The sequence below is a fragment of the Trichomycterus rosablanca genome, chromosome 5 (genome assembly GCF_030014385.1).
Source record: "Trichomycterus rosablanca isolate fTriRos1 chromosome 5, fTriRos1.hap1, whole genome shotgun sequence".
NCBI classification, from domain to species: Eukaryota; Metazoa; Chordata; class Actinopteri; order Siluriformes; family Trichomycteridae; genus Trichomycterus; species Trichomycterus rosablanca.
The window spans coordinates 27,451,319-27,465,762 of record NC_085992.1 but is presented as its reverse complement, the minus strand read 5'-3'; the positions used below and the strand labels follow the sequence as shown (position 1 = coordinate 27,465,762).

The window sequence follows — 14,444 nt, the reverse complement described above, 5'->3', positions numbered from 1 at the left end:
TTTGTTTTTCAAGATTCCCCACCCATTGAAAGGGAGGAGTTATTTGTTCAGAAGCTACGCCAGTGCTGTGTGCTGTTTGATTTTGTGACGGATCCACTGAGTGATCTGAAATACAAAGAAGTGAAACGAGCTGGTCTCAATGAGATGGTGGAGTATATCACACATAACCGGGATGTCGTTACTGAATCTATCTATCCTGAAGCTGTCATAATGGTGAGAGCACCCACATGCATGTTCTACCATGTGTAAAACACTGCAAAGCACACATCTAAATATAAACTACCAGTGCCCACAAAGACATTACTAAATAAATTGAATCTGTTATTAAGTTTCATGTTGGGGGCCATCCACTGCAGTTAGTATTTTTTTAAAGAATCTCAAGGTTATGATCTTATATTATATTATATTATTAATCTTGATTATATCTATTTTAAAGCAGGACTTTTAAAGTCATGTGGTATCTGGGAAAAGGACATTACCAATAAAAACTGTGAATTTTGCACGTTGCAAGTTGGATTGTGCACCCTGGTGGTGCCATCTATTCCATGGGTAAACAATGCTGACATGTCTAGAAAACAAGATTTGTTAGACCAGTTGACCTTCCTCGGGTTCACTGCACTGTGTGGTGTTGACACATTCTCGTCCCCCAAATTAAAATTATCTGCAGTGTAAGCCAAAGTAGCTTCTCTGGTGGTCAGTACCAGATGTCATAGCTTTCTAGTCCTCTGACAATAAGTCTTGGCTCCTCAACTAGCTAACTGTTGGTTGTGTCTTGTCCCTTGGATCACAACTGCCTATGAGAATCCCCTGCAGATTCTGCAGAGATTCTTTAACTCAGTTGTCTGGCCATAATGACTCTTGTTAAAGTGCTAGATTACTGGTCATATAGGCTGCATTCAACATGTGAACTATGAATAAATACCATCAGCCCTACATTTATTATATCCCTGACTGTACATGCACAAGTGTTACAAAAATAGGCACTGCCATGCCCAATTTGGGAGGTTGGTCCTATTGTTTTGGCTCATTGATATACACAAGTTCATATTTGCATGTGTGTACAGTGCTGTAAAAAGTATTTGCTTATCCTTTGATTTCTGCTGTGTATGTATATTTCAAACAATTACTGGTTTTAATAATTGTTTTCAACTAGATGTAATAAAAGATACTAATGTTTGAATCATATAAGAAATTATACATGTATATGGCTTCAAAAGAAAAATAATTAAAGTGTCTCAACTTTTACTGTTACAGATGTTTACAGATGACTGTTTAGCCATCTGACTCCACTTAGACAGCCAATCATATATGTTTAGATATTTGAACCTCGATTTTTAACGCTGTGGCACTCGAACTTGCATTGCATGCATGTGCATTAGAGAAAATGTTACATATGCTTTGAAATATTTGGAGCTATATTACTATTCTATAAAATGCATTCAAATGTATTGCATTAGTGAAAAAAATTCATGTCAGTAGTTTATCAGTTGATCAACCTAGTCCAAAAATACGAATAAAGCTCACAAAACCAGTGTGTCACTGTGGTAGCCACAAATGTGTTTAATAGGAATGCTTTAATAAATATTTATTTTCTTTTTGTTATAGTTTTCAATAAATCTGTTCAGAACTTTGCCTCCTTCTTCCAATCCTACTGGGGCAGAGTTTGATCCTGAGGAGGATGAGCCTACACTGGAAGCAGCTTGGCCTCACCTGCAGGTGAGTGTGAACCTTTGAGCCACTTTGCAGAGGTTCCCTAGTGTTCCACAGAAAATTGTGTGACATGATTTGTACAGTTTTAGTTCTATCAAATGACACTGCATTATACTACTGTTAGAAATTCAGCCAAATTCAGGAGCCAGGAGACCGCCAGTCTTCAGGAGTAGAGTCGTTTATTAACACATACAGATAGATGTATGGGCACAGCTTGGAAGACCGACAAAAAATCTAACTACATATATTTTGGGAAGACTTTATATACACTAGAAATGAGGGGAGGATTAGAAAGAAAGAGGAGGAGGTCAGGGGGGCAGGAATGACCATGCAGAGGGGGACTGCAAAAGGTGACCAAAAGGTTGGGCTAGGGTAATAAAAGGGTGCTGGTTTTATTATGGGTAAAACAGGAGATAACAAAAGGGCTTTGGGCTTAATAACACAATTAGGTGTGGGTAGACAGGATTGGGTGTGTGTAGGAGACAGGGAGTGGGGTGATACAAGATGGGGGATCAAACAGGAGGGTTCATTTCAATATACAAAATGTAAGAAAAGGGGGATAATTTCTCTTAATGCTCCCTCTGATTCTCCCTAATGGAGAATCACAAAACCAAAATACAAAACATACAAACAAACATTTAAAGGGGTTATAACTATACAGAATAGGACAATGCCTGTTTCTGTAAAGTTATGCAGAGATTGTCCAAGAAGTTCATGCAGCCAAGTTCTGGAGCTGTTTATGGCTGTTACTTGGATGTATGTCGACAAAGATGTTGGGTATGTCCTTAGAGAGATGTGGTGTCTTCAGGTGTGTCCACGATGGATGCAGTCCAGGAGCTTGGATGGTTGATTGCATGGCGAAATGTCTCCATTGTTCATCCATGTGCAATCCCATGCAGTGAAACCATGTTGGAGTGTGGCAGGTAGACATGTTGTTCTAGTGGGCTTCAACAGTCAACCAGGCGGACCCAGCTCACCATCCAACTTCTGGGTATTTCTGTGGGAAACACAAAGAAACGTACGCAGTGAACTGTTCCTCATTGAGTTTAGTCTCTTTAATTAATTTAATTAATTATTTTACTTGTCATGTAAGGTTACTTGCTGCTCCTCACTATCTGTCCCTTAGGAGGGGCTGCTATGGTAATATACAGTGTGTGGAAATCTTCACCACAGAGTTTGGCCCCCGTAGTTTTAGACACATACAGTTCTTCTCTTGTGGCTCTGTATATTACCCACCCCTCCTCTTACTGACCCTAAATTAATTCAGAGGAGCAGACACAACCTTACATGTATTCTCATGTTTTCTTTCCCTCACATTTCACTGTTGAGTCAGTAATCCTGACTCAGCTTGGAGAATCAGACTTTAACTTAGAAATGGAAGATGTGTTATTACTGCTACGCTCAGTATTAGTAAGTGGCTGGTGGTAAAAACTTGTCCTTTTCGCTACTTCATCAGCAAATCTGTTGCCTTGTGCTTCAAATGAAATGCCCCCAGTGTGTGATTTGACTTTAACAATAGCTAAATCTGTAGGTAAGTTAACTGCCTCCAAAAGATTCTGTACCGAATCAGCATTTTTAACAGGGGTACCTGCAGCCGTCAGGAAACCTCTATGTTTCCGCAATGTCCAAAATCATGGACCACCCCAAATGCATTACAAGAATCTGTATAAACCATAGCCCTCTTGCCTGATGCAAGTTTACATGCTTTAGTTAGGGCCACCAACTCAGCCTGCTGTGCTGAGTAAGAAGGAGGAAGACTACCACTGGCTGAAGTTAGGTAGCTGTCAGTTACTGCCCATCCAGATCTACGCTGACCATCACTGTGGATTGAGAAACTGTCAGTAAAAAGAATCAAATCAGGGTTATCGAGAGGGGCATCTTTAAAAACAAAATGAGGATTAGATAATTCAATGCAATCATGGTCGTCTCCTTCCTCAGTGGCATCAGTCAGTGAAGACATCATAAGAGAGGAAGGATTGTTCATGGGTGCATTCTGAATTACCACATTAGGAGCTGTCAAAACTGCAAGCCAGTTACCCCACCTGGAGGTAGTTACTGACAAGACATGACCATTATTGAGTAGTGCTGACACAGAATGAGGACCTTTGACTATTATTATTTGTTCTAGCGTTCATGACGTTTTGTCCAGGGTTACCTTTAAGCAGATCGTATAGTGGTTGTGAAATTGCAGCATAAGAATTTATCCAGGGTCTCCAGTATTTGCATAGATCTAAGAAAGCTCGCAATTTGTGCACTGTTAGTGCACTGTAGTTGCCAGTGACATTGCATTAATTGCAGAGCTTCTAGCAGGCAAAATTCATCTAGAACCCTGGGTAACCCATTGTCATGAATATTGTACACCAGCACAACACAACTAACTGTGCTTTGTCACGCAAGGCCTTGTGTTCTTTGCTAGCCAAAAGATCAGGAAATGCCTTCATATCTGTGTCATGTGTTTCCTTATTCTCACTACTCAATATAACATTATCAACACCAAGGTTCCAAACACAAGAATCTGCAGAAATGAATAAAGAGCAGATAAGCTCCCTCAGAAAATCCATGCCAAAAATATTTTCAACTTTTCCTACCCAAAATTGCCATGAAATGCTTTTAGGCCCTAGATTAACAGATATGGGTGAAGATAAAGTTAAGGGAATACCAACATTACCCTTTCCCTCAGCTGTGATGTGTTTGTCTGTTAAAGATAATCCTAAGGATATGCAAACGGTTTCAGACAAAGTAGTGACTTGAGCCCCTGTGTCTACAAGAATTGAAAAATTCTGTTCTCTGATTTGAACATCAGCGCGTTTCTCAGATACTTCACTGATAGCACACAAAAGGACTGAAGCAGCTGGGCAAATTGGTCGAGTTTCCTTGATTTCACCTTCCCTATTATGTACCTCTGGTGATACATTAGTCACAGGTCGCATTTGAATGTGTCTTGAAAAAGATACTTGATCACTAGCATGGTCAGAATCCTTATCAGATAAAAAGAATTCCGATCCATCAGAGTGGTCAGTCTCATTACTCAAGGCATCCTCTGTGTAGCATGGCTGACCTGGCAGGGGGGTTACAGGTGGGGGACGGCACTGCTGTTTTGGTTTAGCTATGCAATTAGCATGTTGCTGCTCAAGATCTATTAGTGAATGCCTAAGGTTCACACATGTTCTCTGGGCATTTATAGCAGCTGTTTCATGCTTTTTACATTTACTGGTTAGTTCAACAACCTTTGCCTCAGCTTCTTTTAACCTTTCATCCATTGATTTCAACTTGTATTCCCAATATTGCTTATAAACAAACAGACATTCCTTCACTGATTCATGCTTAAGGCCGAAGCCTAAAGCTGTTTTACACTCAGCAGGAGTCCATATTTTATTATCAGTGAAACCCTTGGATGAAAAGTACTGATGTCTCTTTTGTTCATTAATGTGGTTCTTTACTACATCATTAATTAACTTTTCAAACTCTAAATCAGTCCACTCAGGCATTTCAGTCCCTCCCTTAACTAAGGTGCTGGATTTATAGTTAGGAGGCTTCCAGAAGTCTTTACCAATATCCTGGGCAATTTTACTTTTACTAAACATGGTGAGGAAGCAGAAAAAAAAAAAAAAAAAAAAAACTTTCCCTACTGACCGGGATTGCAGCAAAACAAAGGCATTACAGCAGTAACCAAGATTTCACTCTTTTTAAGGAAGGTGATAGTTACAAGCACCAGTAACCAACGGAATTCTTAAACAGCTGTAAAACAGATTACACTAACAGTAACCAACAGCAAACACAGATTACGACAAAGGTAACCAACGAATTCTTAAACAGCTGTGGACGGATTACACTGACAGTAACCAACAGAAGTGGACGGATTACACCGACAGTAACCAACAGAAGTGGACGGATTACACCGACAGTAACCAACAGCAAATATACAGATTACTACAAAAGTAACCAACGAATTCTTAAACAGCTGTAAAACAGATTACACTAACAGTAACCAACAGCAAACACAGATTACTTTCAGATGCAATAACAATCAAACTTCTTTTCTTTCAGAAAAAATATCTGTTACAATCAGTAATAATGCATTACAATTTTATCTTATTCAGCCCAAATTTCTCTTAGGTTCGAAATGGCGTTTACTTACCAAGAAGGTTTCAGTTTGCCATCCGGGTCACGGCACCAACTGTTAGAAATTCAGCCAAATTCAGGAGCCAGGAGACCGCCAGTCTTCAGGAGTAGAGTCGTTTATTAACACATACAGATAGATGTATGTGCACAGCTTGGAAGACCGACAAAAAATCTAACTACATATATTTTGGGAAGACTTTATTTATATACACTAGAAATGAGGGGAGGATTAGAAAGAAAGAGGAGGAGGTCAGGGGGGCAGGAATGACCATGCAGAGGGGGACTGCAAAAGGTGACCAAAAGGTTGGGCTAGGGTAATAAAAGGGTGCTGGTTTTATTATGGGTAATACAGGAGATAACAAAAGGGCTTTGGGCTTAATAACACAATTAGGTGTGGGTAGACAGGATTGGGTGTGTGTAGGAGACGGAGTGGGGTGATACAGGATGGGGGATCAAACAGGAGGGTTCATTTCAATATACAAAATGTAAGAAAAGGGGGATAATTTATCTTACTATGGACAGGACAAAATGCTTCTCACAGGCCATGAGCAAAGGGAGATTGTTTTGTCATCTTAGTATCTGAAAATAAACATGGCTTTAAAAGACATGTAAACTAGAATTAAGGTCTTATAAGTCACATTGGGACTAACAGTTAGCCAGTAATATGTAATGTATACCGGCTCGGGACAAGCAAATCTCTGTTACTACAAGTAGCACATTTTACATGTAACCAGGAAACCCAGGTTTGGTTTTCCTCTTAGATTAGAATGAAAGCCAGATATAGTACATATAGGTCCTCCAAAGTCAAAGCATGTATTTTTAATCTTCAAGTCCCTAAAAGGTTTTTTTTTTTCTTTCTGTCTCTGTAGTTGGTGTATGAATTCTTCCTACGGTTTTTGGAGTCACCTGACTTCCAACCAAATATTGCCAAAAAGTACATCGACCAAAAGTTTGTATTGTCTGTAAGTATATTTTTTGCTTGTAGGCTGGCTAATAAATAGTGTATCACAGCTGAAAATATCAGTTTAGTGCCTATAATAACTTGTGTCACACACACAATAGGAGATGTAAGACAAAACAACAGAAATGTAAAACTGGGGGCGCTCGGGTGGCACAGCAGTCTAACAAGCTAGCTCACCACCACTGAGATCTTGAGCTCTCGAGTTTGAATCCTAGCTGTACTATCAGATGCCTACATAGACATGAGTGGCTGTGTGTCTGTGGGGGAGGGACAATGGTTGGTCAAGGCGCCTGCACGTGGGTGACGGCCGATCCCAGATAACGTTGTGTGGCTCTGTGCACGCGATACTGCGCTCTGTAAGACCCCAGTCATGTCTACATACATGTCGGATTGGGCGAGTGACGACCACACCCTTCCTCGTTTGAAGGTGGTGGTGTTGGCAGTGACAAGAGACAGATATAAGCTCCATTTGGACACGACTGAATTGGGTAAAAAAGGGTAAAAATGAATAATTAGAAGAATTTAGTGCCAGACGATGAGAACTGAAGTCAATATTGCATATTAGCAAGCTGCATATTAGCAAATAAAAACTGTAAATAACATGCTTCTCCAAAAATGTAACCCTAAACCAGCCCTGATCTGAAGCTAATAGTTGGTGGTCTAAAACTTGTAGATGTTGCTTGGTAGAAGATTAAGTAAATACATTTACTGCACCCCCTGTTACTAATCCCCACCATGGGGATACATTTTTTTAACCATTGTGTGGTCACCATGCTTACTTTTTAAATGTCTTGTGTAGCTCTTGGAGCTGTTTGACAGTGAAGACCCTAGAGAGAGAGACTTCTTGAAAACCATCCTGCACAGGATCTATGGCAAGTTTCTTGGACTTAGAGCATACATTCGTCGGCAAATTAACAATATATTCTACAGGTAAGTTCACTAGATACCCTCTACTTAAGGTTATTTTGTAGGGTATTTAGAGAAAAACTGGCCTTGTTTGTAAATGTATTTCAATGGATGTGCACTTTAATGTGTTTATTATGTGATTAATCCATTCTTTCAAACAGCCTACTCTTGTAAATTCTAATAAAAAATGCAACAAAAGCATTAATTCTAATTAAGGAACTGTATGTACGTGTATACATCTGTGCACTGCTGAAAAAGAAACTCATTACTATTAATTAATTAAGGTAATTACATTTAATGGTAATTACTTTTAATATATGATTTGGGATTCAGCATCTGTGTTTTTAAAATTCATATCATCAATGGTTCTTCTAATGATCATGAAAAAAAAAAAAAAAAAAAATACATGTGGTATTTATCACAGCAACAATAATTGGTCTACCAAATGGCCTATTAATGTGGTCATTTAGTAAGTAATGGTGTTTCAAAGGATGACTAACCCTCAGTATTATATATACACACTTAATATTTCATATGGTTCTCATTGCAGGTTTATCTATGAAACGGAGCATCATAATGGAATTGCTGAGCTCTTAGAAATCTTAGGAAGGTGAGCGCTCTGACTACACTTGTTGCCATGACAAACCAGATTAAAAAGAAGACCTTTCTTCCATGTATTGAGGTAAATGGACTTGGTATGTCACATGCTAAAGCTCTATATTCTGTTTCACTCACAGTATTATTAATGGCTTTGCCCTGCCACTAAAAGAGGAGCATAAAGTGTTCCTGATCCGAGTGCTGCTGCCTCTGCACAAAGTCAAGTCACTCAGTGTCTATCATCCGCAGGTATATTTTCTTTCTCTTAGCTCTGCCCATGCATGGATTTTGTTAGGTACTCTTATTTTATTAAGATTAATGAATAAACTGAATGGTTCTATATTTTAAGCTACAAACAATGAATGTACTGAATCTATTTTTGAAATGTGATCTTCACTATAAAGCATTAAATATAATACCTTAATCAAAGTGCTTAACTCTTACATGCAGGAAAAGAGGCACAACACAGGTCAACATTATTTTTGTTTTATTATATAAACCCAATTCCAAAAAACTGACAGGACAAAGGATGTGATCAAAATCTGACAGCAGTGATTTGTAAATACATTTTGACCTGTATTTAACAAGACATTTATTGTTTCAAATAGTTCAATAGGTTTTGTATATAAAGACTATTTTGAATTTGATGGGTTTGAGACTGAAGCATGTTTATAGTTGTGTTACATCACCTTTTTCATGATGTCCAGTCTTAAGACTACATTTAGGAGCAGAAGGTGCCAAATGTTTGTTTGTGAGAATAGTCTGTACTACGTACTTTAAATGTTTGGATGCAACGTCTTTCACTATTTCAGTGCATAACTGCATTCTCACTATTCAGGAAATTAAATTTTATTGTGGTGGTATTTATTTATATTATATTTGTATATAATGTTTTGTATATTTAATAAATTTTTTTAATAAAAAACCTGACAACTAATTGATTAATTAAAGAAGTATTTGACAGATTAATTGAAAAATATTATTTGCAGCCCTTACTGATTTAAATGAATAAGACAGTTTTAGACAAAAGTATTTTTGTAGAATTTGAATAGTTTAAAGATTATAAATGTGGCACCATGATTTGGTATTAATACCAATTAACTGAACAACAGTATTTTACAATTCATGTTTAAATCTCAGCAGTGCTATTTGCCAGGCAGGTGTTTCCTGACGAAAGTAGTTTATGAAAATGAAATGTACATAACAGTGCTCACTTTGCTGCTCCAATGGAGTTTGGCAACAACTCTTGACTAACTCAAAGGAATGTTTTATCTTCTGTTTTTATGGGGTTTTTACCGGTAAAAATAGTGAACTGACTTGCCTGTAAGCCTTCATATAACCCATATAGGCCCTTAACTCTCAGTTGATTTTTATTGTATTTAATCACAGTTGTTAGTTGCTTTGGATAAAAGCATCTGCTAAATACCACAAACAGAAATGTAAATATAAATAAACCACAGTAATGTTTACCATCAGCCTTTATTAACTTTGGTAAACACATCAGCCCTGCAAGTTTTGCTTTCAGATATTTTACTGCAATCTCATCACTGCCACCTGCTCTTACTTTTAAATGGTCCTTCCATTGTTAAATTAAAGCATTGTTTAAAAATAGGATTAGAGTGTGTTAGGTCTAAATGGTTTTATTACCCTTTAAATATTAAAAAGAAAAATACTGCTTCTGCGACTGTTTTCCAGAAAAGCATCTCACACATTAAAGTTGTATCAGTTCAAAGAGGGTAAATTTGAGTCCAGATTATTTACTTATTGTAACGGAGAGTGTCTGGAGCTCTGCTTGGGATGGTGCTGATTGTATCTCTCCTTTTAACTAACATACTTAATCATTTAGTTGGTCATCGTGTTGGCAGCATCAATAGAAGTCATGTTTAGGCAATAATTACAACAGTCCTTAATAGATTAATTATATAATATTTAGTGTTTTTTTGATTAAATTTTGGACTGAGCTATCTATCATTTTGTTGTCCCACAGCTGGCTTACTGTGTTGTGCAGTTCTTGGAAAAAGACAGCAGTCTCACTGAACCAGTAAGTGCTGCAGAGTTTGTAGTTTCTGTGCTATTAAACATGATGTATTTTAGGGTATCTGTGTAAACATAAGTATGTAAATGTATTGTGTAGTTTTTCATACATAGAACTTTTATCTTTGGCCCTTTCCTTGTGCATCTCGCTATACGTCTTTCTTTTTTATTACCTCAGGTTATAATGGGTTTACTAAAGTTCTGGCCAAAGACCCACAGCCCTAAAGAAGTGATGTTTCTGAATGAGTTGGAGGAGATACTTGATGTCATCGAGCCTTCAGAATTTGTAAAAGTTATGGAGCCTCTATTTAGACAGCTGGCCAAATGCGTATCAAGTCCACACTTTCAGGTAGGCAACACACTAACAGCTAATAACCCTAAAATAGAAAATAATAACCCACATTTGTCACATGTAGAAAGGGACATTATACAATAGTATGTGGCAGAATATTAGACACAGTGTAATTAAATTAATTATTTGATCCAACACCACCTGAGCAAAACCACTTTCCACATGTTTCTGGTAGGTGTAAATAATCTGGGGGAAAACTCATTACAGACTTATGACTGGATTAAACTGAGGTCCCCATTAACCATGTCACTGTACAGTCCCCAGTTTACTCGCTGTACCAATGTGTTGCCCTGTTAGTATGTGTGTGAAGTGTATTTCTTCCAGTTTACTGAGTCAACAAGAGAATAGCTCTGACCATGGAGAGAAAGCATTAGGTCACTAGTTCTGACAGTTTTACCAAGCATACATGCTGCACTCTTACCAAATTTGCACATGGTGTTTCAGGTTGCTGAGAGGGCACTCTATTACTGGAACAATGAGTATATAATGAGCCTTATCAGTGACAATGCAGCCAAGATCCTTCCCATCATGTTTCCTGCTCTCTATAAGAACTCCAAGAGTCACTGGAACAAGTATGAAACTACATGAATTGCACTGTCATAGTAACAAACAGAGAAGTGACTATCACATGATGCATGAAAACAAAATAAAGTTCTTGTTTATTTCTGTGACTGACCTTCTTACAAAATGTTGTTGTCTTCTAATAGGACAATCCATGGGCTTATTTACAATGCTCTGAAGCTGTTTATGGAGATGAATCAGAAGCTGTTTGATGATTGTTCTCAGCAGTACAAGGCTGAGAAGCAAAAGTAAGGAATGAAAATGGCTGGATAACAGCAGGGTGTCTGCAGGTCCATAAATAAGTTATTTTTATGTTAGGTGATTTAATTTATTATAAGGGGTATATAATAATTAGTGAAGATACATTTTAACAAGTGACTGGAGAGTATAAGATGTTCTCTGTGACCAAATCTATCAGTGTGCACATTTTGTAGCATCAGAAGCACAAAAGCTATGCGATGGCTTGTGAAATTTTTATTGCTGAGTTTAGCACGAAAAGATAATGATACAATAATTGTTTGTATTTTTAATTTTATTAACATTGCACTGATTAGCCACTTTATTAGGACATAACCTGCAAACACCCTGAGGATACATGGAGATGCATGTATTAGAATGGGATTAAACACAAATTTAAATGAAATTAAAATTATTATTATTATTATTAATTATTATTAATATTATTATTATTATTATTATTATTATAAATGAAAGTATTTTTTTTAATTAAAAGTGAGTTAAGAGTTTGACAAAATTGCTTCCCACAGATACTGTATGTTAATCATGTTCTCCACATTTTTGCTACATCATTTGCTTATTAAGTGCTTGAGCAGTACCAACAGAAGATTTTTTCAGTGCTGCTACAAACCCCCTAGTGCTGCTACAAACCCTGCTCTTAAATGAACTGTGCCTTCCCAGGGAGAAGTACAAACTGAAGGAGCGAGAAGAGATCTGGCACAAAATTGAAGAGCTTGCAAAGCAAAATCCTCAGGTAAATCTTCTACCCCACAAGTGCACTCAGACAGCACCACACACAAGCTTATTTATGTAATCAAACATTACCCACTTTTAGATCGGCACAAGGTCTCGGGCTCTCGAGTTTAAATCCCAGACGAAACCATCGACCTGGCCGAAAGTCAAAACACACACAATTCAAGAATTTTGTTTCGTTCTCTAGTGAAGGATAATATGCATTGTGTTTCTCTCTATACACATCCTTTATCACTGGCCAGTGACTACACGCATATCAAGGGGAGGGAGGTGTTGCTCATTACCTGACCACACCTTTTTACTGCTCCAGTCATTCTTGGCAGTTCTGTGATGCTGCATTTGTTTGTATTGTATTGTAATGTGTCTTGTCCCAGTTTAAGAAAATTATTACAGATGAATTAATTATTATTGCATACATATTATTACAATTATTATTACACATTATATACACGTACCATAAACATTTTGAACAAGTGTTGAACAAGCTTAGTTACTGGGGCATTAAGCCGTAAACATCTGAAAAATTCACCTGATAACCTTAATTATACTAAGGGGTGAGAGCAGCCTTGCATTTTTTATATTTAAATACTTTAATTACTGCCGGAATCTTCATTGTTCTAGCTTATTGCAGAAGTTCTTTGCAAAGTTTCATCATTTTGAGGGAACACTGAAAATCAATTTTGCTGTATATAAAATGTGTGTTTGTAAGCATGTTGTGTAATTAAAAATGGATTTACTTTTTATTAGGTTACAAAGATCCCGCCTAGCTTACGATCTGATCTCCCAGAAGATAAGGTCAGTCAACCATTTTCTGCAACTGACAATATTTATGCATGGCACTGAGAATTGTATGTTGTAAAGTAGTTTGTTATAGATGCAAGTGAAACTGTATGAATACGTTTGCAGTGCACATTTTTGTAATGCATGTCTGTGTTTGTGACTTGTGTGTAAACAGTATATGGTGTATAATGAGAACCCAGGGATGTCGCACTACTCCATGGAGACAGAGACCCCAACTGCTGAGGACATCCAGCTTTTGAAAAAGACTGTGGAGACTGAGGCCTCACAGGTATGGTCAGCTGGATAAAATCATGTTTGTTTAAATCAGGCAGTTTCTCTTGCTCTTAAACGAACAGTATTTTAGCATGTATTGTTCATTTCTATTTGGTAATGACATTATTGTTATCACAGTAAAAAGACAACAGTGAAAAACAGTTTTTAGGCATGCTAAATTCTCTTATTTACAGAAGTATTCGTGTCTTTGCTGTGGCTCTCTAAATTTTGATCAGGTTCATCCTGTTTGCTTTAATGATCCTTGAGCCATGTCTAGGACTTGCATTTTGAATAAATTTAACATTTGGGAAGGCACTGTAAATAGAATTCATATTTGGTCTTTGGTCTGATAAGATGAAGTTAAACAGGACAGAAAAGCAAGCACTAAGTCTGATGAAAGACAGACACTTATTTTGGCTAATTCTATGCATATCGTGAAACACTGGTGGCAGCGTCATGCTATGGGGTGTCTATTAGAGACAGGGAATCTTATAAGAATTGACGGACAGATAAATGTATTTACTTTGGCTTTAAACAAGCATGACGATTTTTGGAAACATGAATGGCTCTATTATTTGCATATTTTATAACATTTAATATCAATAGCTATAGTAATGATTAAGCCACAGCCAGCCAGCTAGAAACTGTTTTGTATTTAGATGAGCGTTTTTGTTAAGAAACTTGACCCATCTTTTTATTCAGCTTTATATTTACTGATTTATGGGTATTCTGTTGTTTGTGTAATTACCTACAGTACATCAATACATTTGCATGTCAGAAAACTTGCTTAGATTAGTATGTAGTTGATTAATTACATATTTTTATTGTGAATTGACAATCACTACGATTTAAATACATTTATTATAATTATTTCAACTATTTCTTTAAAAAAATCACACAGAAATTTTAATTCATATTAGTCTTAATTCAAATATGACCTTAATCAGATTAATATTATCAAAGTAACGTGTAAGAAATAATGTCTATTTGTCTAAACAGATTAATAGTGAGTAGGAAACAAAAAGGTGGATTATACTTTCTATGAAAGTACTTTAATAATGTTGAATATTTCTAACTATCTTTATCAAAAGTAGCAGTAATGCTGGAGCTCACTGCGTTGCCCAGGGAAACTGCATCAATAAAACGACTGTGGAATGA

At 37.1% G+C, this 14,444-nt stretch overlaps 1 protein-coding gene across 1 annotated transcript in view; it reads left to right on the top strand.

Moving 5' to 3' along the window:
* Positions 1 to 14,444, top strand: part of ppp2r5d (protein phosphatase 2, regulatory subunit B', delta) — a 29,061-nt gene that overhangs the window by 11,313 nt on the left and 3,304 nt on the right. Inside the window, exons 4-16 of the mRNA XM_062995926.1 lie at positions 14 to 213; positions 1,606 to 1,716; positions 6,702 to 6,794; positions 7,593 to 7,723; positions 8,250 to 8,309; positions 8,437 to 8,545; positions 10,284 to 10,337; positions 10,509 to 10,679; positions 11,127 to 11,254; positions 11,390 to 11,491; positions 12,162 to 12,234; positions 12,981 to 13,028; positions 13,189 to 13,302. Coding sequence (XP_062851996.1) covers positions 14 to 213; positions 1,606 to 1,716; positions 6,702 to 6,794; positions 7,593 to 7,723; positions 8,250 to 8,309; positions 8,437 to 8,545; positions 10,284 to 10,337; positions 10,509 to 10,679; positions 11,127 to 11,254; positions 11,390 to 11,491; positions 12,162 to 12,234; positions 12,981 to 13,028; positions 13,189 to 13,302 — 1,394 coding nt within the window. The remainder of the gene's footprint in view (positions 1 to 13; positions 214 to 1,605; positions 1,717 to 6,701; positions 6,795 to 7,592; positions 7,724 to 8,249; positions 8,310 to 8,436; positions 8,546 to 10,283; positions 10,338 to 10,508; positions 10,680 to 11,126; positions 11,255 to 11,389; positions 11,492 to 12,161; positions 12,235 to 12,980; positions 13,029 to 13,188; positions 13,303 to 14,444) is intronic.